Raw genomic sequence first — 25,602 nt, 5'->3', positions numbered from 1 at the left:
GTTCATTGGACTATGATAGGTCAGGAAGTCAGCAGGTCACGCACCATCTTCATCCAGTCCTGGCAGGGATTTTTGACGTCATTTACATATTTGTCCAGGAAATCAGACAAACAAGGAAATTTCCAAGGAAATCCAAGCCAATTCCAAAGTGTTTTCTGTCTGGGCTAGACTTTCTGTCAGATTAGCACCCTGAATGAAGACAGCATTATTCTAGGACTTTTGCTTAGAAGTAATGGTTTCCTCTAACCATCCGGTTGGTTGGCATATAGGAGTCTACTCTTTAGAAACACAAGTCTTAGGAGCCAGTCAGTCTGGCTGCCTAGGGAAGAATAGTAATTGGCCAAGGCTCTGTCCCTATATTGCTGCATTGTTGCTGGTGGCAGCCAAAAAAAACAAACAAACCACTTCTACACCTCCTAGACCTTGAAATGGGGAACTAGACCCTTCTGATTGGAAAGCTCTGCTGCACTGTGGGTGGGATTCAAAAGTTGCATTTTCCTTCCCCTGGTTCAAGTTAGAATGGTTTGGTGGTATACAGGATTAAAAGCAACAGGTGCACCCTAAGCATCCCAACCGTCTGTGCCCAATGCAGCCACCCCTGGCTAGCCTCATAATTCTGAGTCCATGAACTTGAAATGAATTCCAGAAGGGGCCACCAAGACCTACTGGGAATGGAACTTTGACTGTGAAATGACTGCTTCTTTTTTTTTTTACTCTGAGAAGGGAGTTTTGTTTCAGGGGTTATTTTGCCCCAGGGTCAGACCTAGAATCAGTTCATTAATCAACAAGCAGTTACTAAATGCCAACTACGTGCCAGGAGTTGTACTAGCCTTTGGAGATACAAAGATGAGAATCACAGAGCCTAGTGTGAGAGTTGGATGGGTCTTCAGAGATCAGCTAGTCCAGGACTTTCAAAATTCAAATGAGGAACTATGTCCATGGTCTGCCAGCCAGTACCAGTATCTTCTCATTGCTTGAGAGATCTGAGCTCTCATCCATTTCTAGCAGCAGATGGTCTCTTTTCAGTTCTGACCTCCTGAGGCCCATTCACTTCTGCTCTGTGTTATCTGGAGATACTTCTTACCCCACCTTTTTCTTTGTCTTCCTCACTCCTATCCCCACTCTGCCAAATGTAAGAATGGGAGAATATATATTCAGAGTGAGTGCAGATCTCTATATCTGGCTTCTCTGAACCTCTGGGTGAAGGCCTGTGTTCTCTCAAATGAGGAGGGAAAGTAAAAATGCTTTATGACTGATTATGTCTCCCTTTATACTCTCCAAAGCACTTTTTCATACATTACACCATTAAAACAGTATCTAAGGGAACATGAGGTTGCATTCCTAGGATCATAATTTTAGATTGGGAGAAACTTTAGATATTATCAAGTCCAATCACCTCATTTTTCAGATGAGGACACTGAGGAACAGGGAAGTTAAGTGACTTGTTCAGGGTAACACATCTAGTAAGTATGTTAGGCAGGATTCAAACCTACTATTCAAACTAACTCACTATTCTAGAATCCCTCTATGAGGAGACCAATAAGTCATCACACAAAGAAAGAAGTTTCAAGCTAGAAATTATCTAATCCATCTTGCCCAAAGTCACACAGCTAGCTAGTAAACCAAGATGAAGACTCAAGTCCCTTGACTTCTGCTCTAATCTCTAATTTTATGAATGTGGGGGACTGACAAAACTGAGGGAAATTGAACTAAACAGTCCCTAAGGTCTCTTCCATCTCTATTGCTATCACCCTACGATTCATATATTTCCCCTAAACCCATCCCTCCTTCTGATTCCACTCCTTTGTCATCAGCTCCCATGTTCATAACCTCAGAATCATTTTTAACTCTTTTCTCTCCCTTATTCTTCATGTCCAGTCAGTTATGTCAATCCATCTCAGTAATAATTCTCTCTTCTACCCCCTCTTCTATTGCTACTACCTCTACCCTAGTACACACCTCCATTACTCTCTACCTCGATTATTTGGATTGTCTCCTTAAAGGCCTTCTGCACTGCTCTCTCTGGTGCACTCCCATTATTGTTCATAATCTTACTCATACACACACATATCTGATCATGCCAAATATCTGCTCAAAGACTTTCCCTTGCTCCCTACTGCCTACCAAGGAATAACATTCAGATTTTTTCTGTCAGGTAGAGGGCTTTTAGCAATCTAGCAAGCCCCTACTTCTCTAGTATTATTATTTATCTCAGAAGATACCCCAACTGCATACTCTTTGGTTCAACTAACATGTACTATTCCCAATGCCTCATGCATGCTATAATGAGAGATTGGCCACTGAGCCCATTATAAGCATACACGGAGTCCTGCTGATGAAATTCTTCACATGGGGGAGGCTGGGGAGCCTGCTGCATAGGAGAGTCTTCTGATGAAGTAAGAGACTTCGGAGCGTGCTGAGACATTCTTTAACTTGTGGTCTTCTCACTATGTGAGTAAGATAATTTTTGCCTGACTGGAGGTGCATTCAAAGTTTTTGAGAAAATTGAAGAGGAGATGAGATGAGAGGAGAGGAGAGATAAAAGAAAAAGGAGAAAAGAGAAGAGAGGAGAGAAAAGGAGGAAAAAAAGAGAGGAGAGAAGAGCAAAGAGGAGAGGAAAGGTAGACTCTCTAGATTCTCTATCTAGAGAATCCATAATTATATCAACACTAGTTCCTGAAAGGAAAGGAAATAACATTGAGTTAGGTGATAGTTGATGTTTCCACTGAATGGTTTTTAAAAGGGGGGATGAGGAAAGGAGCAGGCCCTGTCCAGTGAAAGATACAAAAATGTTGACAGTCACTTTTTATTGTTCCTCCCTGAGAAGCATCTGACCAAACTCACCTCCACTCATTGGTCCCTAATGTTTTTTCAGGCCTAGAAGAAATCAAGCTGTTTCCAGGTGTTTGACAGAATGGCATGTCCTCACGTGTGTAGCAAGCCATCAGTCAGAAAGGCCCCCTAAAGCATGTTCTTATCTAACCTCAGGCTGCCCATTATCTACTTTCTCACTAGAAAGAGAAGGGCTCTGTTTGCTATCCTTTCAATTCCCTGAAGGACAGCATCGGTCTAGCAGGCATACATAAAGTTTCCACCATTCAGATCAGCTTATAGAAGTTGCCTCTGGGCTCCATTTTCCTCCTCTCTGCAAAATGAAGGGGGTTGGACTTGACCTCTGAGGTCCCTTCCATCTCTAAGTTTGATCATCCTAGGAGTCCTCATACTTATCTGAAAGTTGATTTGTGTTTAGAGGTATCAGTTGATTTTTATCTGTGTGCTAGAACTTATTAACTACTTGGGGAACGAGGGGAATGCAGGGGAGTGGGGTGGGGGAAGTGGAAAGAAGAAAGAAAAAATGTAAATTCCACCCACGAAACCTCCAGCTTGTCCAGAGATCCCTACTCTTAGAATGCTTTTGCATTAAGGCCACCTCCCAGTGGATTCCCAGAGTGCAGTCTGGCCAGCTCTGTGTTTGGAGTGAGTTGGCCCTCATCTATCACTTTAGGATTTTTTTTTAGTCATAGCTATATTAGAAGTTTCCTCCAGCACTGCCAGGATCCATGTGTAAAGAGTTTAAAAGTGCATTTGGGGATTGACTGATGATGGGGAGTCCTCTGTTGCTTACAAGATGATGGTGGAAAAGAGAATTTTCAAGTCAGGAGCATTTAAAGACTGGAATCCTAGAACTGTCTAATGCTGGAACTAAAAGGACCATTGAGATCCTCTAGGCTGGGGGTTTCAACCTCATGTCCATGGAACGCCAAGAAATATGTGGATAAATTTCAAGGGATATATGAACTTGGAATCTTTAATACTTTGGTAACCTTATTTCTATATAATTGGTTTCCTTTTTTAATCCTATGTGTTTTGTGCATTTAAAAACAGCATTCTGAGAAGATGTCCATAGGTTTCACCAGACGAGTATATGGCACAAAAAAAGTTAAGAACACCTGCAACCTAGCCCAGTGCCCATACAGATAAGGAAACAGAGTTCTCAAAAGAGGAGATCTACCCAATATTATATTGGGAAGTGAATGGCAGAATTGGGACTCACCCCAGATTTAGTCAGAACTAAACCTTGAGATCGTGTCATTTATGGATTAATGGAAAGACCTGGGCATGTTTAGCCTAGAAAAGAGAAGGCTTAAGGAGTTGTTAAAGTTGTCAAGTATTTGAAGGGCTGAAGAAGGGTTGGACTTGTTCTCCTTGACCCCAGTGGGCAAAAACTAGGTATGGGAGATGGAAGTTCCAAAGAGGCAGATTTAAACTTGATGTCAAGAAAAGATTTCTAGGAAGAAAAAGGACCCATATGTACAAAAATATTTTTAGTAACTCTTTTCATGATGGCAAAGAACGGGAAATCAAGGGAATGCCAATCAATTGGGTAATGACTAAATAAGTTGTGGTATATGATTGTGATGGAATGCTATTTTGCTACAAGAAATGACAAGCAGGATGTTTTCAGAAAAACCTGGGAAGACTTATATGAACTGATGCAAAGTGGAGTGAGCAGAACCAGAAGAACATTATATACAGTAACAACAATATTGTAATAATGATCAACTGTGAAAGACTTAGCTATTCTGATCAAGACAATCATCTGAAACAGTTCTGAGATGACCATGATGAAAAATGCTATCCAACTTCCAGAGAAAGAACAGATGAACTCTAGATGCAGATTGAAGCATACTCTTTCACTTTCTTTATTTTTTCTGCTTTTAGGGGTGTGTTTTTGGCAGCATGACTAATATGGAATTATGTTTCATGTGACTTCACATGCGTAATTCTTATATTGCTTGCTTTCTCAATGGGAGGGGGCAAGAGGGAAGGGGAGAATTTGGAACTCAAATTTTTTAAAAAACTAATGTTAAAAATATTCTAGGTTGTTAGAAAATATTTAATAAAATGAATAAAAATACATTTTAAAAGAAAATTTTTCTAAGAGGAAAAAGACCCATATGTACAAAAATATTTATATTAGTTCTTTTTGTGGTGACAAAAAAAATTAGAAACTGAGAGGGTGCCCACCAGTTGAAGAATGATTGAACAAGTTGTGGTGTGTGTGTGTTTGCATGTGTGTGTGTAGTGTGTGTGATGGAATGTTATTGTGCTGCAAGAAATGATGAAGGGGGTGGTTTCAGAGAAACCTGGAGAGACTTACATGCACTGATACAAAGTGAAGTGAGCAGAACCCAGAGAGCAATTTATACAATAATGACAGTATCGTAAAGACAAACAACTTTGAAAATTTAGGAACTGTGATCAACACAACGTAGCCAACCACAGTTCCAAAAGACTCGTGATGAAATAAGTGATCTATCTCCATATAGAGGGGTGATAGATTCAGAGTGGAGATTTAGGTTGTTTTGTTTTGTTGAGGTAGGAGGAATGGCTAATGCATGACTTTGTTTCACTTCAATATACATGTTTGTAATGAGAAAAAACTTTCCTACAATTATAGCTGTTAAAAATGGAATAGGTCACCTGGGGAGGTAGTGAGTCCCCTATCACTGGAGGGCTTCAGGCAAATGTTGGATGAGCATTTGTCAGATAGGCTCTAAAAGGAGATTATTATTCATATACTGACCAGAACTTTTTTTAATAGTATTTTTCCCCAGTTACATGTCAACAAAATTTTTATCATTCATTTTTACAAGATTTTGAGTTCCAAATTTTTCTCCCTCCCTCCTTCCTTCCTCTCCCCTCTTCTGACAATGGTAGGCACTTTGATATAGTTTATAAATGTGCTATCATGTAAAAAAATATGTCTTAATAAGTCACAGTTGTGAAAGAAGAAACATATTTTTTTAAAGCCATGAGAAAGAATAAGGTAAGTGAAAAAATATGCTTCAATCTGCATTCGGAGTCCATCAGTTTTTAATCTGGATATGGATAGCATTTTCCTTTCCTTTGTACTTGTTTGTCTCAGATCATTATGTTGCTGAGAAGAGCTGAGTCATTCAGAGTTGATCATCACACAGTGTTGCTAATACTGTGTACAAAGTTTTCCTGGTTCTGCTCATTTCACTTTGCACCAGTTCTTACAAGTCTTTCCAGGATTTTCTGAAATCTACCCTGTTCAGACTTCTGACATCCTTTCTGATTCTAACATTATGTGATTCAATGGTTTCATGACCACAGTAAATTTTTTCTTTTTTTTTTAATGAATGAAGCATTTATTAAAGATCTCTTATGTGCAGAGCATCATGCTAAGCTAAGCACTAGAGATACAAATAGAATTTTTTTTTATTTTTTAAACTAAATTTTGTTTATTTTTAGTTTACATCATTCATTCCCATAAGATTTTGAGTTACAAATTTTCTTCCCATCTTTCCCCTACCCACCACCCCAAAACAGCAATCCTGCTGTATACCCCCCTCCCCTAATCTGCTCTCTCTTATATCTTCCCCCATCCCCCCTCCGACTTTCCAGTAGGGCAAGATGGATCTCTATACCCCAGTGCCTGTATATCTTATTTCCCAGTTGCATGTAAAAAATAATAATAATAATTTTTTAAAACATTTGATTTTACAACTTTGAATTCCAGATTCTTTCCCCTCCTTCCTTCTCACGCACCCTTACTGGGAAGATAAGCAATTCAATATCAGTTGTACATATGTAGCTACACAAAACATTTCCATAGTAGATATATTGTGAAAGAGTGACCATATTTCCCTCCATCCTATCCCTCCCCCCACTTGTTCTTTCTCTGTTTTGACCCTGTCCCTTTTCAAAAGTGTGTGCTTCCAACTTCCCTCCCCCCCAAACTGCCCTCCCCTCCATCATCCCCCCCTCTCATCTCCTTCCCTCCTACTCTCCTGTAGGGTGAGATACCCTATTTAGTGTATATGTCATTCCCTCCCTAAGCCAAATTCAATGAGAGTAAGGTTGACGTATTCCCTTTTGCCTTCCTGTTCTTCCTCTTCATTGTAACAGTTTTCCCTTGCTTCTTCTATATGAAATAATTTACCCCATTCTGTCTCTCCCCATCTCCTCTCATTATATTCCTCTCTCATCTCTCAATTTCACCTTTTAAGTATCATCCCTTCCTATTCAATTGGTCCTGTGACCTCTGTCTATGTATACCTGTATACATATATATATACATACTAACATGTATTCATATGTACATATACCCTTCTATATAGACATATATATGTATGTGTACATATATATACATTTATATTCCCTTCAACTATTCTCATACTGAGAAAAGTTTCATAAGTTACAATTATCATTTTTCCATGTAGGAATGTAAATAGTTCAACTTTGATAAGTTCCTTATGATTTCTTTTCCCTGTTTACCTTCTCATGCTTCTCTTCTTTCTTGTGTCTGAATGTCAAATTTTCTATTCAACTCTGGTTTTTTCATCAAGAATGCTTGAAAGTCCTCTATTTCATTGAATGACCATATTTTCCCCTGAAACATGATACTCAGTTTTGCTGGGTAGGTGATTCTTGGTTTTAATCCCTGCTCCTTTGATCTCCAGAATATCATATTCTAAGCCCTTCGATCCCTCAGTGTAGAAGCTGCCAGATCCTGTGCTATCCTGATTGTGTTTCCACGATATTCAAATTGTTTCTTCTTGGCTGTTTGTAATATTTTCTCTTGATCTGAGAACTCTGGAACCTGGCTATAATATTCCTAGAAGTTTTCTTTTTGGGATCTTTTTCAATAGGTGATTGGTGGATTTTTTTCAACCTCTATTTTGTTCTCTGGTTCTAAAACATCAAGGCAATTTTCCTTGAGAATTTCTTGAAGGATGATTTCTAGGTTCTTTTTTTTTATCATGGCTTTCAGGTAGTCCAATAATTTTAAAATTATCTCTCCTGGATCTATTTTCCTGGACACTGGTTTTTCCAATGAGACATTTCCCATTGCCTTCTATTTTTTCATTTGTTTGGATCTGTTTAATAGTATTATGATTTCTCATAAAGTCACTAGCTTACACTTATTCCAATCTAATTCTGAAGCAATGATTCTCTTCAGTGAGCTTTTGAGATTCTTTTTCCATCTGGCAAATTTGGCTTTTTAAGGCATTCTTTTCCTCATTGCCTTTTTGTGCCTCTTTTGCCATTTGAGGTAATCTGTTTTTTAAGGTGTTATTTTCCTTAGTCAGGTTGTTGACTCTCTTTTCATGATTTTCTTGCATCATTCTCATTTCTCTTCCCAATTTTTCCTCCATTTCTCTTATTTGGTTTTCAAAAATCCTTCTGAAGCTCCTCTATGGCCTTTAACCAGTTCATATTTTTCTTGGAAGCTTTTGGTGCAGGAGTTCTGACTTCATTGTCTTCCTCCTGTTCCATGCTTTGATCCTTTTTGTCCCCAAAAAAGGAATCCAAAGTCAGATTTCTGTGCTTGCTTTGCTTCCTTTGCTTGCTCATGTTGCCACTCAATTAATTGACTTTTGAGCTTTTTGCCATACTAGAATTCTGCTTTCAGAGGAGAGCCTTGTCCCAAATCACTGGGGGTTTCTCAGCTCTCAGAGTTATTGGTTGCGTACCCTCTCTGAAGCCTCCACCAGCTCTGGCACCTGGTCACACACCCCAGGACCTCCACCCTAGACAGCAATCCATATCTAAGCAGGTTAAAGCAAGAGCAATTACCCCTCAGACTGGTTGCTTAGTCCCCCTACAATCTGCAGTCCAGGAGCTCTGAAGCAGCCACTAGGTGGTGGCTGCATGGCCAATGTGCCTCAGCCGCTTCTCCCTCCAAGAGGTAGAGGCCAGATACTCTTGGAGCCCCTGTTCCCACAAAGTCCACACTGTCTTCTCACTTTGTATTTGGCATTTATGGGTTGATAATTCTGGAAACTGCCACAGCTGCTGGTGATCCACTCTCCTGAAGTCCCTCCAGCTGCTTCTACTCAGCCATCTTGGCTCCACCTACCCATAGTAAATTTTTCTACTCTGCCATATTGTTAGCATACATACACATATATTTTTATTGGAGATGAAATACTCAAGACTTAGAATAATTCAGAGATGCCCTAAGTAAATAAAAGCCTAAGATTTTCAGAAAGTTTATAGCACTTTTTTTTTTCACGTAAGGCCTTCACATAAACTCCAGATGCGATGTGTTCTGCCAGCATATTCTAAAAGCTGGTTGGCTCTTTCCTCTTCCTGTCAACTTGGCTACTTTAGTGAGGCATAAATAGATCATTTAAAATGCTGAATATCAGTGCTTTAAGTATTTCTCAGTAATGTATCCCCCTTCACAAGGTCTGCTTTTTATCCAGACTGACCTTCTATGTGTCCCCCCCAATTTGGCAGTCCATCTCCTGACTACATGATTTTGCAGAAGCCTTTGTGTCTGGATTATGCCTGCTTCTTATTTCCATCTCTGAGGTTCTTTGGCTTCCTGTGAGATTCGGCTCCTATTATAATGGGTGTTAGGGTTTCCTTATTCGTGTGATCTGATGTCTAGTTGTCTACATTATCTTTTAGTTACCATCAGTATAATGTGAGTTTCTTGAGGGAAGGAACTGCACCATGCTTGTCTTTAGGTATTCTACATGGTACACATTTAGTAAAGCCTGTTGAATTGACTTGAGTTGAGTTGAATTCAAGACAGATTTCCCAAAGCCAAGGTTGGATATACACAAGGATAATTAAACCTTCTTAAGCTGGATGCATTGGGGAAAGGCCAGTCTGATCTAACAGAAACTCTAAATTGTAGAACCCTTACAAGGAATACAGTCTTATTCCTTAGTTTTATTACAAGTATATGTGGTCATTCCAATAGAACTAACAAAATGTTCCCATTTAGGTTTTTATAGAAGCATTTCATGAATAAGAGTCAGAGTGGGTAGTAGAAAAGATACTAGACTTGAAATTAGAAGACACAGATTCAAATCTAGGCTCTATCACTTACATCAATACTTTTTTTTATCTCACTTCCTCCCCACTTGCTAGCGCTCCCCACTACCATCACCACCAAGGAAAAATGTTAACTTGGATAAGTAAGTTCATGGTATATACATGGTATGAAGCTCCACAATGTTGCACCTTGGACAAGACAATAGTCTCTTCCCTCCTCTCCAAATTACTTGATTTATTGTTTTGTGAGTTTTAACCTCTCAAGCTCTAAAAAATCAGTCATGTGCAAACAAGCCAAGGCACCATAGTGTCCTGAATCCCAAGTCATTTCTCTGCCCCCTAACAGATCCTCTGAACTCTCTATTCAGTACTCCATAGAAGTCTGTCTCATCTCACATTTATACAAAAGCTGTGTTTCTTCATAACTGAATTTTATTGACTTTTTATAAACAAAACTTCTTTTTCTTCTCCCTTTTGCAATCAAAATTGTTTATATGCAAAAGGAGCTTACATCCTTGGCAAGTTAACACTCTTTAAACAACGGTTTATTTTCTGCCCCCAAAGTCCACTTTCTGTCCCTTTCAGTTACCAAACTGCTCTCATAGAAAAGAGGCAGTACTTTACATTCACATATTTTGCACATCCTTATTTATGTATGTATTTTCTCCCCCAGTAGAAAGTAAGCTCGTGGATGGTAATGCTTCATTTTTGTCTTTGTATCTTCCCTCAGTTTCTATCACAGGAGTCTATTATATAGAAGGCACTTGATAAATTCATGTTGATTGATTGCTACCCATGTAACCTTTGATAAGTCATTTAATTCCCAGATCCTCAGTTACCTCAACTGCAAAATTGGCTGCCTCACAGGGTTGTAAGGATCCTCTGGGATGGTATACCTAAAGTGGTTTGTCTACGTAGGTTGTTATAGGTCTAATTACAAGTTGTGATGAAGCAATTTACCTGTATTTGCTTCTAATGGATGCTTCTGGAGTATTATACAAAAGACCTTTTTCCCTTGAATAACTTTAACATTCCACTCTGAAGTCTTTTAGGGGAATTTTTTTTTACTTCCTTTAATTATTGTGGACTCAGAGCCATTCTTCCTGCAAATTTTGGTTAACTAAAAGTCTATATTCTATTAATATTAACTTCAACTGATCAAAATCTGTGCCATAAGATGACAAAATTTACTTGGAGCCTTAAACATTCCTTAGATGATAAGCCAAAGGAAGACTCACAACTGTCACTGACTCCTTGACAACATGTAAATTTTCCTAAATCAGCCTATTTGTGAAAGCTCTAAATGTAGTTTAATTTGTAACCTGACTTAGTTTACCTATAGAGTTTGTTTGACAAAGTTTGCTTCCTTAGGCAATGTATATTGTTGTTCAGTTGTTTTTAACTTGCATCTGACTCTTCATGACCCCATTTGGCATTTTCTTGACAAAGATACTAGAGGGGTTTGCCATTTCCTTCTCCAGCTCGTTTTACAGATGAGGAAATTGAGAAAAACAGGGTCAAGTGATTTGCCCAGGATCACACAGTTAGTAAGTGTCTGAGATCAGATTTGAACTCAAAAAAATGAGTCTGGGCCTGATACTCTATCCACCTACCACCTGACACCTACCTGCCCATGTGTGACATTAAGATTTTGTTTAATCTGTTGAACTTTTAGGCAGCATGGGATTATGATCTATCTTCTCTTTAACTTTTATGGCCTAAGAAGAATGTATAAAATTGTAATATGTAAAAGAGTTATTTCTCTGTCACTCTGATGTAATTTTGCCCATAATAGGGCTTGTGAGTATCCTAATAGGGGTTCAGGTTTTTTCTGAGGCCTGAACTTTGCTTGAGCATAATAATAAAGTCTAAGTTTTTACCTCTATAATTTCTACATTTTGGTAAAGATCTATATCTTTGTAACTACATATAGCTATATCTATATATGTCTATATATAGCTGTCTATATCTATAATATATCTATCTACTTATTGACATCTATCTATATATGCATATATACCTATCTATATCTGTATCTCTATATCTATCTATATGTATCAATATATCTATTTCTGTCTATCTATATACACCTGTATCTCTCTATATATCTATTTATATATAGAAATATAGATATAGATCTCTATATCTATATGGATACCTATCTATATATCTATTTCTATCTATCTATATATACCTATATCTCTCTATATATCTACATGTCTCTATAAATTTATATCTATCTAGCTTTATATCTCTCTATATAGATAGATATTTATATATTACATATGTATCTATATATGTATACCTATCTATATATATCTATATATCTTCTCTCCATATATCTGTATCTATCTATATGGATATCTATATATTCATATCTATGTGCATGTGTGTGTGTGTATGTGTATGTGTACAGGCAGCAATTACCTACCACATGAGCTCAGAAAGGACAGATTTCTAACAACAACGGAAGGCAGTGAGTAGTACCATGGAAAAACTTCATCTAATGTGGTCAGTGCTAAGGGAGACCCTAGATCCATGGCAGTCATAGATGTAGAGTTGCAAAGGGCCCTTCAAGGAGATCTTACCCCACCCTGATGTTTTACAAATAAGGGAGCTAAGCCCCAAAGACATTAAGTGACCTATCCAAGATCACTCAGGTTCAAATCTTAGCCCTTGCATCTACCGAGTAATTGTGGACAAATCACTAACCACCCCCCTCCCCCAAGGCTCAGTTTTCCCATCTGTGACAAAGGGTCTGGACTAAGCAGTGTGTAAATTCTCTTCCAGCTCTAACTCTGTGATCTGTGAACCTCTCTGAACTTCATTCTCCCTGTCTCCAAATGGGGATAATAATAAATATTGATAGATGACTTTAGTGAGGGGTGGAGACCACAGTATTATTGCTCATCCTTTGTTTTCAGAGGACCGATGTCATCAAAGGGCAATGTCTGGACGTATGCCTTTTTTATACCCAGGATAGTTGGTAGTTAGCATTCCACAAACCTTAAATACTCTGAATGCTGACTAATTACTTCTGCTGCTGCTGTTGTTATTTGGGCCTTTGGGTGACTGGAAAGTAGATTGGATGCCTTTGCCTGCAGTGAGCTTCACCATATGTTTGATGGTTCTTATAAGTGCAACAAAGAGAAAGAGTGCCCTGTGGAGTGAATACAGCAGAGAAATTACCCCCTGGCACTGGAGAATGGAGCTGTTTAAAGGTCAGCTAACTGTGTGTGTTTGAGAGCCTGTATGTGTCACGCTGCTCTGTGCTCTGACCTTTTCAGTATTCAGCAAAGAGAAGAGAATCAAGGGTTTGTGCACAGGAAGACTTCTGTAGGAATGGGGGGAGGGAAATGTCACTAACCCCAGAAAACATTTTATTTTCCTCCCAAATACTTGAAATTCATGCCCTGTGCAGGCCTTGGCAAATCTTTACTCTTCTAGGAAGGCATATGGTTTTAGTTCTTTAGTGCAGAGCCCTGAGCCCTGTAGGGGCCCCTGAGTAACTGTAACCTTGGGCAAGTTATTTCACAGAATCACACCATTTTTTCAAGATTTTAGGAAACCTCCATTGTTGAAAAAGTGGATTTGTGCATGAGAGGCAAAGGGTGTCATTGCTGGCTCCTTTAGGAAGTTTCATCTCCTATCAACTTCAGGGTATCTCAACAGCTATCCTTCCTCGGACATTATAGTTATTCTCTACAATATTTAGCTGCATGGACAGAAATTGGCAAATTTCTCCCTTCCCCTTTCTTTTCAGTATAAATTATTTTTTTATCAGATTTGCACAAGTGTAGGCAAATACATTCTTACTGACCCTTGTTAAATGTATATATTCTTTTTCTACATTGTAAGCCATGGTCCAGATATCCAGATCCCTGATCCCCAAATCAGATACCATCTTCTTTTTAAAATTTTTATATTTTTTTCCAAGTACATGTAAAAAAGATTAATGTTCTTTTTTTTCTAAATTTTGAGTTCCAAATTCCTTCCATCCCCTTCCCCCTCCTTGAGAAGGCAAGCAATTTGATACAGATTATACACAAGACGGCATCTTCTTAGTCAGCTGTTCACCTCCCAAATTGGTTTTTCTCTTTGGAATCCCTTACCTCCAATGGGCAGCAGCGAAGAAAGCTTCAGTATTCCTCTACGCTCTTCAGTTTCTTGACTAAGGCTTCGTCATCTTTAAGAATACTTTCTACATTCTTTCCAGTAGTATCCTTTTGCCTCAGTCTTTTCATCTGAAAAATAAAGGAAATGAATTAAATTATCTCTAAATTCTCTTCCAGTCAGGGGTGTGCTGGAGCCAACTCACCCCAGCTCATGATAAATTATTGTTAAATTTTCAGAATAAGCATTTATGCCTCAGAAACCAGCAAATGCTAAAAATCAGGGTTCGATTTATTGTTTTCTTGAGTATTCAGACTTAATAAAGTGATGGATATAATGTTAATAATGCAGATTAAATCTAAAGACCTGACATTTGTACTTTTTCCCCCCTGGAGAGCCAGTTATTAAATATTTGCTAGAGTATCTCTTCATCTAGCCTTAGAATTCTGTGGTTCTATGAGTTAGGGAGCAGAAATGGTAAGAGCAGCCTGAAAGTCAGAAAACTGGGTGGCTAGGTGGTGCAGTGAATAGAGCACCAGCCCTGGAGTCAAGAGGATCTGAGTTCAAATGTGTCCTCAGACATTTAACACTTACTAGCTGTGTGACCTTGGGCAAGTCACTTAACCCCAATTGCCCAGACTTTCAAAAAGCAAAAAAAAAAGTCAGAAAAGCTGGGATGATGATCTCACCTCTGTAGCTAACTTGCTATGTGTGTGACCTTGGACTTTTCACTTTCCTCTGTGACCTTTAATTTACTTGTTGGTAAAATAAGGTGTTTTGACTCAATGAATTCAATGTCTCGTCTAGCCCTGACATTGTATGATTTGATGTGATTATTTATATTTTGAAAGCATTAAAGATAATTTATTTATTTAAAATACCTGCCTACACAATGATGTTGCTGATGTTAGGGAAAGAGAATTATTGGTTTAAATTACAGGCAAAGTTAGTAGTGGATGCCTTCTTCCCAGTCCTTTTATAATAGTATTCTATTCTCTCAGTTGCCCAGGGCCCTCATGCTGCCCTTATAGTAGAATGTAGCTATGTTCCCCTGCTATGGACTCCAAGAATATCTGCCCTTTGGAGCAGTGCCCCCAGCCCAGAACTTCCCTCTCCTTTTTTTTTTTAAATCAGCTCTCACTTGGAGGTTATATTTTTGAGCTGAGAAGTACCAGATAAACAGCAACAAAGTACAAATTATACCAAGGTGTTAATGGATGACAGAAGCATATTAATTGTCAACTGGTATCTTCACTAAGGAATGAATCTCTTAAAGAACTATGTCAGGCATTGTCCAAAGGGGAGGACAGGTGGGGAGGGTGGACATTTTGAGGTGATGGCAACATATAAGGAAACAGCCCACCTATAAGACTGACCCTGATACCACTTCAGTGGCCTGTGATAATCTGTCCAGGAGGTTATTAGGCCATATAAGGGAGGAAGAAGATAAGAGATGTTTAGCCTAGAGTGAAGATAAGACATTGTCTTTCAGTGTTTGAAACTGTCATGTTGAAGAGGGATTAGCCTTTTTCTTCCTGCTCTGGGGCAACAAGAACGAGGAACAGTAAGTGGACTCCGCAGAGACACAGATTTTTTGTTCAGTGTAAGAAAAACCTTCCCAACAATTTGACATATACAAAAATAGAATGGTCTGCCAGAGAGACAAGTGGGTTCCCTCTGACTGAAGGTTTTCAAGTGTAGGTTGGATGTTCCCTTGCCAGAGATATTGTAGAGGGGATTCTTATGTGTGTGTGTGTGTGTGTGTGTGTGTGTGTGTGTGTATACAGGTAATTTTGGTAATCACTTACAACTTTGAGAATGTAGCCTTTCTGTGTTGTTTTGGTCTACAGAGAAGCTGAGCAGCTAGGTGGCACAGTGGATAGAGCACTGGGCCTGGAGTCAGGAAGTCCTGAGTTCAAATCTAGACCAGACTTCCTGGGCAAATCCTTTAACCCTGTTTGTCTCAGTTCCCTCATCTGTAAAATGAGCTGGAGAAGGAAATGGCAAACCATTCCAGTATCTTCACCAAGAAAACCCCAAATGGGGTCACAGAGTCAGACATAACTGAAACAGTTGAACAACTAGGAGGGGGAGCTATCTGTATTTCCCTCAGAGATAATCATAGCCCATGGGGATATTCATCTCCAGCCCCACCCCTGTGAACAGAACTCTTCCAGGTGCATTGAAACTGGAGCTGTGCTGATAGATCCTAATGACCACCCAGAGCAAAGAGCTTCCCATTCCAGGTTTCTCTTCTCTCTTCCAGGGGATAAACTAAACCTAGTCTTAAAAATTCTAACCAACCAACTAGCCAAACAAATGGCAAAGGTATTCAATGGATTATAGGATTTGAGGTGAAAGAGATTATCCCAGGGTAGGGAACCTGCAACCTTGAGGCCACATGTGGCCTCAAGGCTGCAGGTTTCCCACCCCTGGATCCAGTCCAACTGCCCTCCCCCTCCATTTTACAGATGAGGAAACCAAGTCCCAGAGAAGGACTTGCCCAAGGTCATTCATATAAAAAAATAGAACCAAGATTCAAACCCAGGGCTTCTGCCTCCAAATCCATTGTCCTCTATGTAACATTGCTTTTTCTGCCTCCAAATCCATTGTCTTCTATGTGACATTGCTTTTTTTGCCTCTTTCCAGTAAACATTGTACTGCCTGCTTCCCACATTCCTGCATACCCCAGTGCGGTTCTAACTAGACTAAGTCCAGGTGAGAACTTAGAGAATCTGTCATAGAGATGATGCCACATGCTCTAATTTCTTCCTCTGCCCACAGGTTTGGAATAAACTGCCTCATCCAGTTTGAAGACTTTGCTAATGCCAATGCCTTCCGCCTGCTCCACAAATATCGTAACAAGTACTGCATGTTCAATGATGACATCCAGGGTGAGTTGGGGGTCTCAAAGCAGGCCTGAATTAGGAATAAAGCTGAGGTCATAGTAGGTACCTCACTTAGCAAACCCTCTGGGAACAAATCACCTTTAAATTAAGTCAGCCTGGAGTTGCAAAGCATCATGGATGTCCTAGTCTCCTCAACACTGAGTACATGAGGGTGGTGACTGAAGATAAGGAGGAGATTCTAGTTCCGTGACAAATACAGGTCTCTGGAAAATGGGCTAGAGTCTGGGTAATTCTCCCCATAACTCACAGGGCCAGTTCAGGTTTACCAGGCTGTGAGGCAGAGACACTGGGATACACTCCTGCGACTGCCCATGCATGCAGTCACCAGGTCACCAGGCCAGAACAGTGGCCCACTTAGGAGAGACAGAAGCACCAGCCAAGTGAGCCGATTTCCTAGAGGGGGAGGGAGAAAAAAAATGTTGAGATGTAGGGCAAATAGCATAGGTGGGTCCTGAGCATAGGCAGATTTTGACCTGATAAAAGGGAGTAAACTTCCTAACAATTAAACTTGTCCTGAAGTAGAGTGAGTTACCCCAGGGGCAGCCCAGTGAGTTTTCCTTCACTGGAAGTCTTCCATATTATTTCTACCTCTGCCAATAAAATTTCCAACAAGAAAACATATCATTAGACACTATCTTCTTTTATAATAATAAGTGTTTTGGAGGCAGCTAGGTGGCGCAGTGAATAAAGCACTGGCCCTGGAGTCAGGAGAACCTGAATTCAAATCCAGCCTCAGAAAGTTAACACAAAACTAGCAGTGTGACCTTGGACAAGTCACTTAACCCCAAGTGCCCTGCCTTCCCCCTGGTAAAACCAATAGATAGATAGATAGATAGATAGATAGATAGATAGATAGATAGATAGATAGATAGATAGATAGATAGGTGTGTTTGATCATCAATTAGAAGTTTCTTAAATGTAAATTATATGCTAAGCACTGTACTAAGCCCTGGGGGAGAAAAGTGAAATAGTATCTCCCCTCAAGAAACTTATATTCTACTCAGGGAGACAACATGTATATTAATATGCAGATTTTGGAGGGAGGGCACTAGAAGATAGAAGCATCAAGGAAGATTTAATGGAGAAGGTGTTTCTCAAGCTTTGAAGAAAATCAGGGTTTCTAAGGTAGAGATGAGTAGGCTTTTATTGTTATTATCAATAATAGTAATAATACATCCCAACAAAACTTCATCTATTTTGTGCAAAAACTTTCAAATTTTATGTAATAATAATTGTCTATTTTATCTATTTATTTAGAAGCAACTAGATGGCACAGTGGATAGAATGCTGGACTTGGAGTCAGGAAGACCTGATTTCAAATCCAGCCTCAGACACTTACTAGCTGGGTGACACAGGACAAGTCAATTAACCTCTGTCTGCCTCAGTTTCCTCATCTGTAAAATGGGGATAGCACCTACATCCCCAAGTCGTTATAATGATCAAATGAGATAAATGTAAAGCATTTAGCACATAAGTGCTATATAAGTGTTAGTTGTTATAATAATTATTATTATAATCCCTATGATTCTCTATATCCCTTGTTTGATCATAAAGCCTTTACCTATCCATAGATTTGAAAGGTAATTTTTTCTATGCTCCTCTAATGTTTTTATGTTATGACCTTGTAGTGCTATATAAATGAAAACTATTATTGTTGTTACTAAATAAAGCTAGAGCTGGAAAGAAGTTTTGGAATATATCTAGTCTAACCCCCTCATTTTGCAGTTGGGGAAACTGAGTCTCAGAGAAGTGAATTGACTTGCTTATGGTCATATGATGCATATGGCTTATTGCTATATATGCACGTACTATATAGCATATCAGAACCCAGGTATTCTAACTCCCTGGCTAATACCCTTTCTGACATACCCTTTCCATTTTGCAGAATACTGTGCTGTGTCTGTGCTATCATCTCACCCAAAGCCCTAGCTCTTTAAGCACGATGCTGCTCACAGCTGCACTTTAAAGCCAGACAGGAAAGTTGCCACTGGTCATCACATAGACTGGGGAGGTGAAAGGAATGAAATATGAAACCCATTAGTCCTGTTTGCCTGATGATAACTGGCAGGTAGTAACCCAGTAAGACAAGTTCAGTGCTGGTGAAGAGAAGCTGTGTCCTTTTCCTTCTTTATAAGGTTTGATTTCCCTCCCCCACATTTGAGGGGGTATCCACTATTCCTAACACTTGCTGCCTTTTGTTTAATTTTACCCAGAGCTAAACTGTGTTATGTCTGTTAAGCTCTGGGCATAGGCTAACTTAATAATTAGTTAAATTCCCTGGTTAGACAGGAGCTATTGGTAGTACTAGATCTCAAACTATATTACTAAGCAGTAATCATCAAAACAATTTGGTACTGGATAAGAAATAGATTGATTGATCAATGGAGTATGCTCATAGCTGTACTTTAAAGCCAGACAGGATAGTTACCACTGGTCATCAAACAGACTGGGGAGGTGAAAGGAATGAAAAATTAAACCCATTAGCTTTGAAGAAAACTAGAGTTTGTAAGGTAGAGATGAGTAAACTTTTATTGTTATTATCAATAATAGTAATAATACATCCCAATCAAACTTCATCTATTTTGTTTGTGCAAAAACTTTCATTCATTCATTCCTTCATTTATTCATTCAATACATATTTATTTTATATGTGAAGAGAACTGTAGAGGCATAGGCAAGGAGAGAATATATAAAGGTTAGATTAAGGCACAATCCTTACTTCTCATGGAATTTAGAATCCAGCAGAGGGAAAAGATCCAAACACAGTTAACTAGAATATACAACATAACCTGATGAGTGCATTAGAGATATTCAGACAAATCTCAAGTATCATAATTTCCATTATACAGATGCAGAAGCTTAGCCTCAATTGTGCAGCTTTCTACTCCAGAACACATGAACAACAAGACAAAAGCCACTGCTCCCCTGAGGATCTAAGTTGGCTATTCTTTCCTTGCTTTGTCATTTGCAGGAAAACCATTGCCCCATTCCTTTAGAAATTATACATTTTAACTTCTCTTTACACAATGATTTTGGGATTTTTTTCTTTTTAAAAAGATTTTTATTTTTTGTTCTGAATTCTTTCCCTCTGACTCTTTCCTCGCCCATTATAAGAAGGCAAGAAATACAATATCCATTATACGTATAAAGTCATGCAAAACATATTTCCATATTAGCCATGTTGCAAAAGAAAGAAAAAGCGAGAAAAATATGAAAGAAAATGTGCTTCAGTCTGCCCTCAGAGTACATCAGTTCTCTCTCTAGAGTGAACAGAATTTTTCATCATGAGTTCTTTGAAATTGTCATGGATCATTTTATTGATGAGAGTAGCTAAATCGTTCACAGTTGATTATTGTTACAATGTTGCTGTTACTGTGTCAATGTTGTACTGTTCACTTTACTTTGCAACAGTTCATGTAAGTCTTCCCAGGTTTTTTCTGTAACCATTCACTTTGTCATTTCTTACCGCACAATAGTATTCTATCACAATTATATACTAAAACTTGTTTAGCCATTTCCCAATGGATGGGAATCAACTCAATTTCTAATTCATTGCCACCCTCCAAAAGAACTGCTATAAAAAATTTTGGTGCACATGGGTCCTTTTTTGTTTTTCTTTGATCTTTTGGGGATACAAACCTAGTAGTAGGGGATGTGTAGTCTTATGGTCCTTTGGGCATAATTCCAAACTGTTCTCCAATGGTTAGACCAGTTCACAATTCAACCACAGTGTATAAGTGCCCCTATTTTTCAACATCCTTTCCAGCATTTGTCATTTTCCTTTTCTTTCATGTTAGCCAATCTGATGTGTGTGAGATAATACCTCAGAGTTGTTTTAATTGGCATTTCTATAATTATTAGTAATTTAGAGTATTTTTATATGTCTATTAATAGCTTTGGCTTCTTCCTCTGAAAACTGACTATTTATGTGCTTTAAACCTTCACCAATTGGTGAATGATTTTTTATATAAATTTGGCTCACTTCCCTATATATTTGAGAAAGGAGACCTTTTTCAGAGAAATTTTCCATAAAAAAAAAATTTCCCCAGTTTTCTGCTTTCCTCTTCCTTGTAGCTGCATTTGGTTTTGTTTGTGCAAGTTTTTTTATTTTAATTTAATCAAAATTATCCATTTTACCTCCTATGATCCTCTCTATCTCTTAATTGGTCATGAACTTTTCTCTTATCCATAGATCTGACAAGTAATTTTTTTCCATGCTCCCTTAATTTATATTATTACTTTGTGCCTAAATCATGTACCCATTCTGATCTTACCTTGGTATACGTGGCATGAAATGTTGGTCTGTGCATAGTTTTTTCCAGACTACTTTCCAATTTTCCCAGCAGTTTGTCAAATAGTGAGTTATTGCTCCAATAGCCTGTGTCTGGATTTATCAAACACTTAGTTACTGTGGTCGTTTACTTCTGTATATTGTATGCCTAATCTACTCCATTGATCAATCATGAGATTTCTTATCCAGTACCAAATTGTTTTGATGATTACTGCTTAGTAATATAATTTGAGATCTAGTACTGCCAAGCTATCTTCCTTTACTTTTGTTTTCATTCATTCCCTTGATAGTCTTGAGCGTTAGTTCCTCCAGATGAATATTTAAAATCATTTTTCTAGTTCTATAAAAAAATTTATTTCATATGCCAAAGTTTGTTGGTATGCCACTGATTAAGTAAATTAATTTTAGATAGTATTGTCATTTTTATTATATTGGCTCAGCCTAGGAGCAAGTGTTATTTCCCCAATTGTTTAGATCTGTATTTTTTTGTATAAAGTGTTTTGTAATTATGTTTATAAGTTTCCTGTTGTGTGTCTTGGCAGGTAAACTCCTGAGTATTTTATACTGTCTTTAATTATTTTAAATGGAATTTCTCTTCCAGATGGGTTTTGTTAGTAATATATAAAAATGCTGATGATTTGTGTGGGTTTATTTTCTATTCTACAACTTTACTAAAGTAATTCATTGTTTCGACTAGTTTTCTGGATGATTCTCTAGCATTCTCTAAGTATACCATCATATCACCCACAAAAAGTGATAGTTTTATTTCCTCAATGCCTGTGCTTATCCCTTCAATTTCTTTTTCTTTTCTTATTGCTATAGCTAGCATTTCTAGTAAAATATTGAAGAATAGTGCTGGTAATGGATATCCTTACTTAGCTCCTGATGTCATAGGGAAGTCTCCTAGTTTATCCTTATTGCAGATAATGCTTGTTCTTGGTTCTAGATTTATGCTACTTATCCATTTAAGAAAGGCTCCATTTATTCCTATGCTTTCTAGTGTTTTTAATACCATGTTTCCCCGATAATAAGACACTGTCATTAATTTTTTTTGAAAGTAAAACACCAGAGGGTTTATTTTCAGGGGAGGACTTATGTTGTCCTGCCTCAGATCTTCTCCGTGGCACTGCTCTCAATGGCGCCAGCAAGCAAATCACTGGGGAAGAACAGGATGATGTGCTCACTGCTGCAGCTCTGATTGGATGCAGCTCGGAGCACGGCGTGTGTTTCACCCGGGGGGGGGGGGGGGGGGGGGGACGGTGCATACAGAGGGTACCGTAATGTAGTATGTAGCGCAGGGGATCACCTTCACTGCAGTAGCAATCTCAATAGGGCTTATTTTCAGGGGAGGGCTTATTTTTGGTATAGGTCTTATTATCGGGGAAACACGGTAGGAATGGGTGTTGTAGTTTGTCAAAAAGCTATTCTATATCTATTGATATAATTATATGATGTTTCTTGTTTTTGTTATTGATATGGTCAATTATGCTTATAATTTTCATAATATTGAACCAACTCTACATTCCTGGTATAAATCCAACCTGATCATAGTGTATGGTCTTTTTGGTATATTGCTGTAATCTCCTTGCTAGTGTTTTATTTAAAATTTTTGCTTCAATAGGCACTAGGGAAATTTATCTGTAGTTTCCCTCTTTGTTTTTACTCTCCCTGGCTTAGGTGTCAAAACTGTATTTATGTCATAGAAGGAATTTGGTAGGATTTCTTCTTTACCTATTTTTCCAAACAGTTTATATAATATTGGAATGAATTGTTTTTTAAATGTTAGCTAGAATTAACTTCTAAATCCATCTGGTCCTGGGTTTTTTTTCCTTAGGGAGTTCATTTATGGCTTGTTCAATTTCTTTTTTCTAAGATAGGGTTGTTTAAGTATTCTATTTCCTCTTCTGTTAAGATACAATGACTTTGGAAAGAATTAAATGTCTGTTGCCTCCAAGCCAACCTTGGGCTGAGCCCAAGTTCTTGAACTTGAACTTGGATTTTAAGAATCACTGTTTCAGAATTATAGAACATTCAAAATGGAAGGAAAAAAAACCTCCTTAAAACACAAAATGTTAGACCTGGAAGGAACATGGAATGTTCAAACCTTGAATATGTAATGTCAGTGCTAGAATGGAGCCCCATTATATAGAATGTTAGGGCTAGAAAGGAGCCCTGTAATATAAAATGTTAGATCTAGAAAGAATCCTAGAGATTCTCTGTTCCACATCCCTCATATTTCAGATGAGTAAACAAAAACCCAGAGAGAATGAAGTGACTCATCCAAGGTTAAATTCCTTTCCTTTCATGAGCACCGACGCAAAGGAAGCTTTGGCCCAGTACAGGGTCAGGCTCGCCCAGGACAGCCTAATTCCAGCAGCTGCTGTCACACAGACCCACCCCTGGCAGTCTCTTCAAGAATTTCAGACATAGCATAGCAACACACACAGTTTCTGTTGTTTCATCTGGGATCAGATGAGGCATCTCTGTAATCAGGGCAGGAAATGGGGCCCAGCTGAAAGTTGAGAAGGTGACAAGTGTTGGGAATGATGATTTTGGCAGAACAGAGTGATGTGGATCCTATGGAAATAAGAGGGGGATTCAAGATGTAGGATTCCAAATGATGATGAGGCTTCTGTAGTCCCTGAATACACAGGGGAACACTGACTAGCTTTGTGACTTTGGGCAAGTCATTTGACCTGTCTTGGCTTGAGTTTCCTGTTCTGTAAAATTAGGGTAGTAGGAGCTTTCCTAATGAATAGAGGCTTTCATAAAGTGGCTAGATAAATAGTTGTCTGGAATGTTACTGAAGGGAAATCCCATCAAAAGTTCTGGATTTGAATTGAGAAGAGTTTGGTTCGAATTCTAGCTCTGCTGCTTGACTGTGTGACCTTGGGCATTTAATTTAACCACCTGAAGCCTGTGCTGTTGACAGCTGGTGGCATAGTAGCTATTGCACTGGGCTTTGTGCCAAGAAGACCTTATTTCAAATCTAGCCTTAGACACTAGCTGTGTGACCCTGGGAAAGTCACTCAACCTCTATTTGCTTCACTTTCCTCAACTACAAAATGGGAATAATAATGGCACCTACTTCCCAGGGTTGTTGTGAGGATCAAATGAGATAATAATTGTAAGAAGTACTTAGCACAGTGTCTGACAATGGTGGGTACTACATAAATGACTGTTCCTTCTTTTTGCTCCCTGTCTCTTCCAACATTAAGTCTCCTAACAGATTATAGAGACACATGAAATAGTGGATAGAAGACAGAACTTGGAATCAGAAAGACCTGCATTCAAATGCCATCTCATATATTTACTAGAATGATGACCTTGGACAAGTCACATAACCTATTTAGGTTTCAGTTTTATCATCTCTAAAATGAGGAAGCTGGACTTGATGACCTCTAAGGTTCCTTCCACCTCTCAATCTCCTAAATAATCCTATTCATAGGATTATAGAAGCAGTATACAGAGCATAGAACTTAGAGTCAGAAGAACCCAAGTTCAAATTCTACCTATGATCCTCTAATCTAGAATAGGAAGGAACCAGAGGGGCCATGCTCTCTATGACTTAATGATGAGGTGTGAATCAGTCCAGATGGTTTCCATAGTTCCTTCCAACTCTGAGACTTAGTATTTCTTTTTTTTCCTGGAGAATGTTTTAAGTAACTAAGAAATCTGGAGGGGTTCTACTGACCATCCTTTCATGTTTTTCCTTGGTCACCACTGAAGTTACTGTACTTCAATACATGACATCTCATCCTGTGCAATTCGTGTCCATAGCCTTCTGTCAGTCCTCCATAGAGGATTGAACTCATGTGATAAAGATCTTTCTCTGGGTCTTCTAATATTTTGTGGATACCAAAGAAATGCTAAAGTTCCCTTATTATACAAAATGCTTCAATACTTTGGGTATTTGTAATTTCATCCTACCAACATAGATTACAACCCTTCTGTGACTCAGCTAGATGTTGTTTCTAGAGTTGCTATGGTCAAAATATTTACCATCTTGGGGCCAAGCTGATGACAAGCCTCTCCACACTTAGTTATGCTGGTCCTCAGACAACAGACATATTGTCCATCACTGGAACTCCCCTTGAATCCCTCCCAACTTGGTAGAACCTGTCAAAGCTCACCCTGCTTTGCATAGCCTTCAATAGTACAGGATGACTGGTCATGATGACCCTCTGGAGGAGAGGTTGAGGGAAAATCTGCAAAATAATCAAGGAAGAGCCACACAGCTCTGATTCTCTTGTCCATCATGACCATGAGTGACAGGACTTTTTAGCCAATGAGCAAATATGTGTGCTTCCGGGACCACCACCATTAACCTCCCCCAATTTCTGTGCAAGTCTGCATTAATGCATGACCTCATTCCAGAAGGGAGTGACTAGACCCAGACTGGAGTTAAGGAGCCCAACCCATTATAGCTCTCCCACTGACTGGCAAGCAGTGTGGGAGCTTCAGGAAAGG

The 25,602-nt window shown here is 38.7% G+C and overlaps 1 protein-coding gene and 1 long non-coding RNA gene across 3 annotated transcripts in view; one reads left to right on the top strand and one right to left on the bottom strand.

Moving 5' to 3' along the window:
- The window catches only part of ME3 (malic enzyme 3), a 333,119-nt gene that overhangs the window by 274,654 nt on the left and 32,863 nt on the right, over positions 1-25,602 (top strand). For both annotated transcript variants that reach the window (XM_069071034.1, XM_069071035.1), the window contains exon 8: positions 16,717-16,826. In XM_069071034.1, the coding sequence (XP_068927135.1) occupies positions 16,717-16,826 (110 nt within the window). The remainder of the gene's footprint in view (positions 1-16,716; positions 16,827-25,602) is intronic.
- Positions 1-25,602, bottom strand: part of LOC138148342 (uncharacterized) — a 49,022-nt gene that overhangs the window by 9,761 nt on the left and 13,659 nt on the right. The window contains exon 2 of the long non-coding RNA XR_011165034.1: positions 13,932-14,063. This is a non-coding gene — a long non-coding RNA (uncharacterized lncRNA). The remainder of the gene's footprint in view (positions 1-13,931; positions 14,064-25,602) is intronic.

Source organism: Petaurus breviceps, unplaced genomic scaffold (assembly GCF_028583685.1).
Source record: "Petaurus breviceps papuanus isolate PSGF00001 unplaced genomic scaffold, PetGlider_PUasm1.0 90823, whole genome shotgun sequence".
Taxonomy (NCBI): domain Eukaryota; kingdom Metazoa; phylum Chordata; class Mammalia; order Diprotodontia; family Petauridae; genus Petaurus; species Petaurus breviceps.
This window is presented reverse-complemented; position numbering and strand designations above follow the sequence as displayed.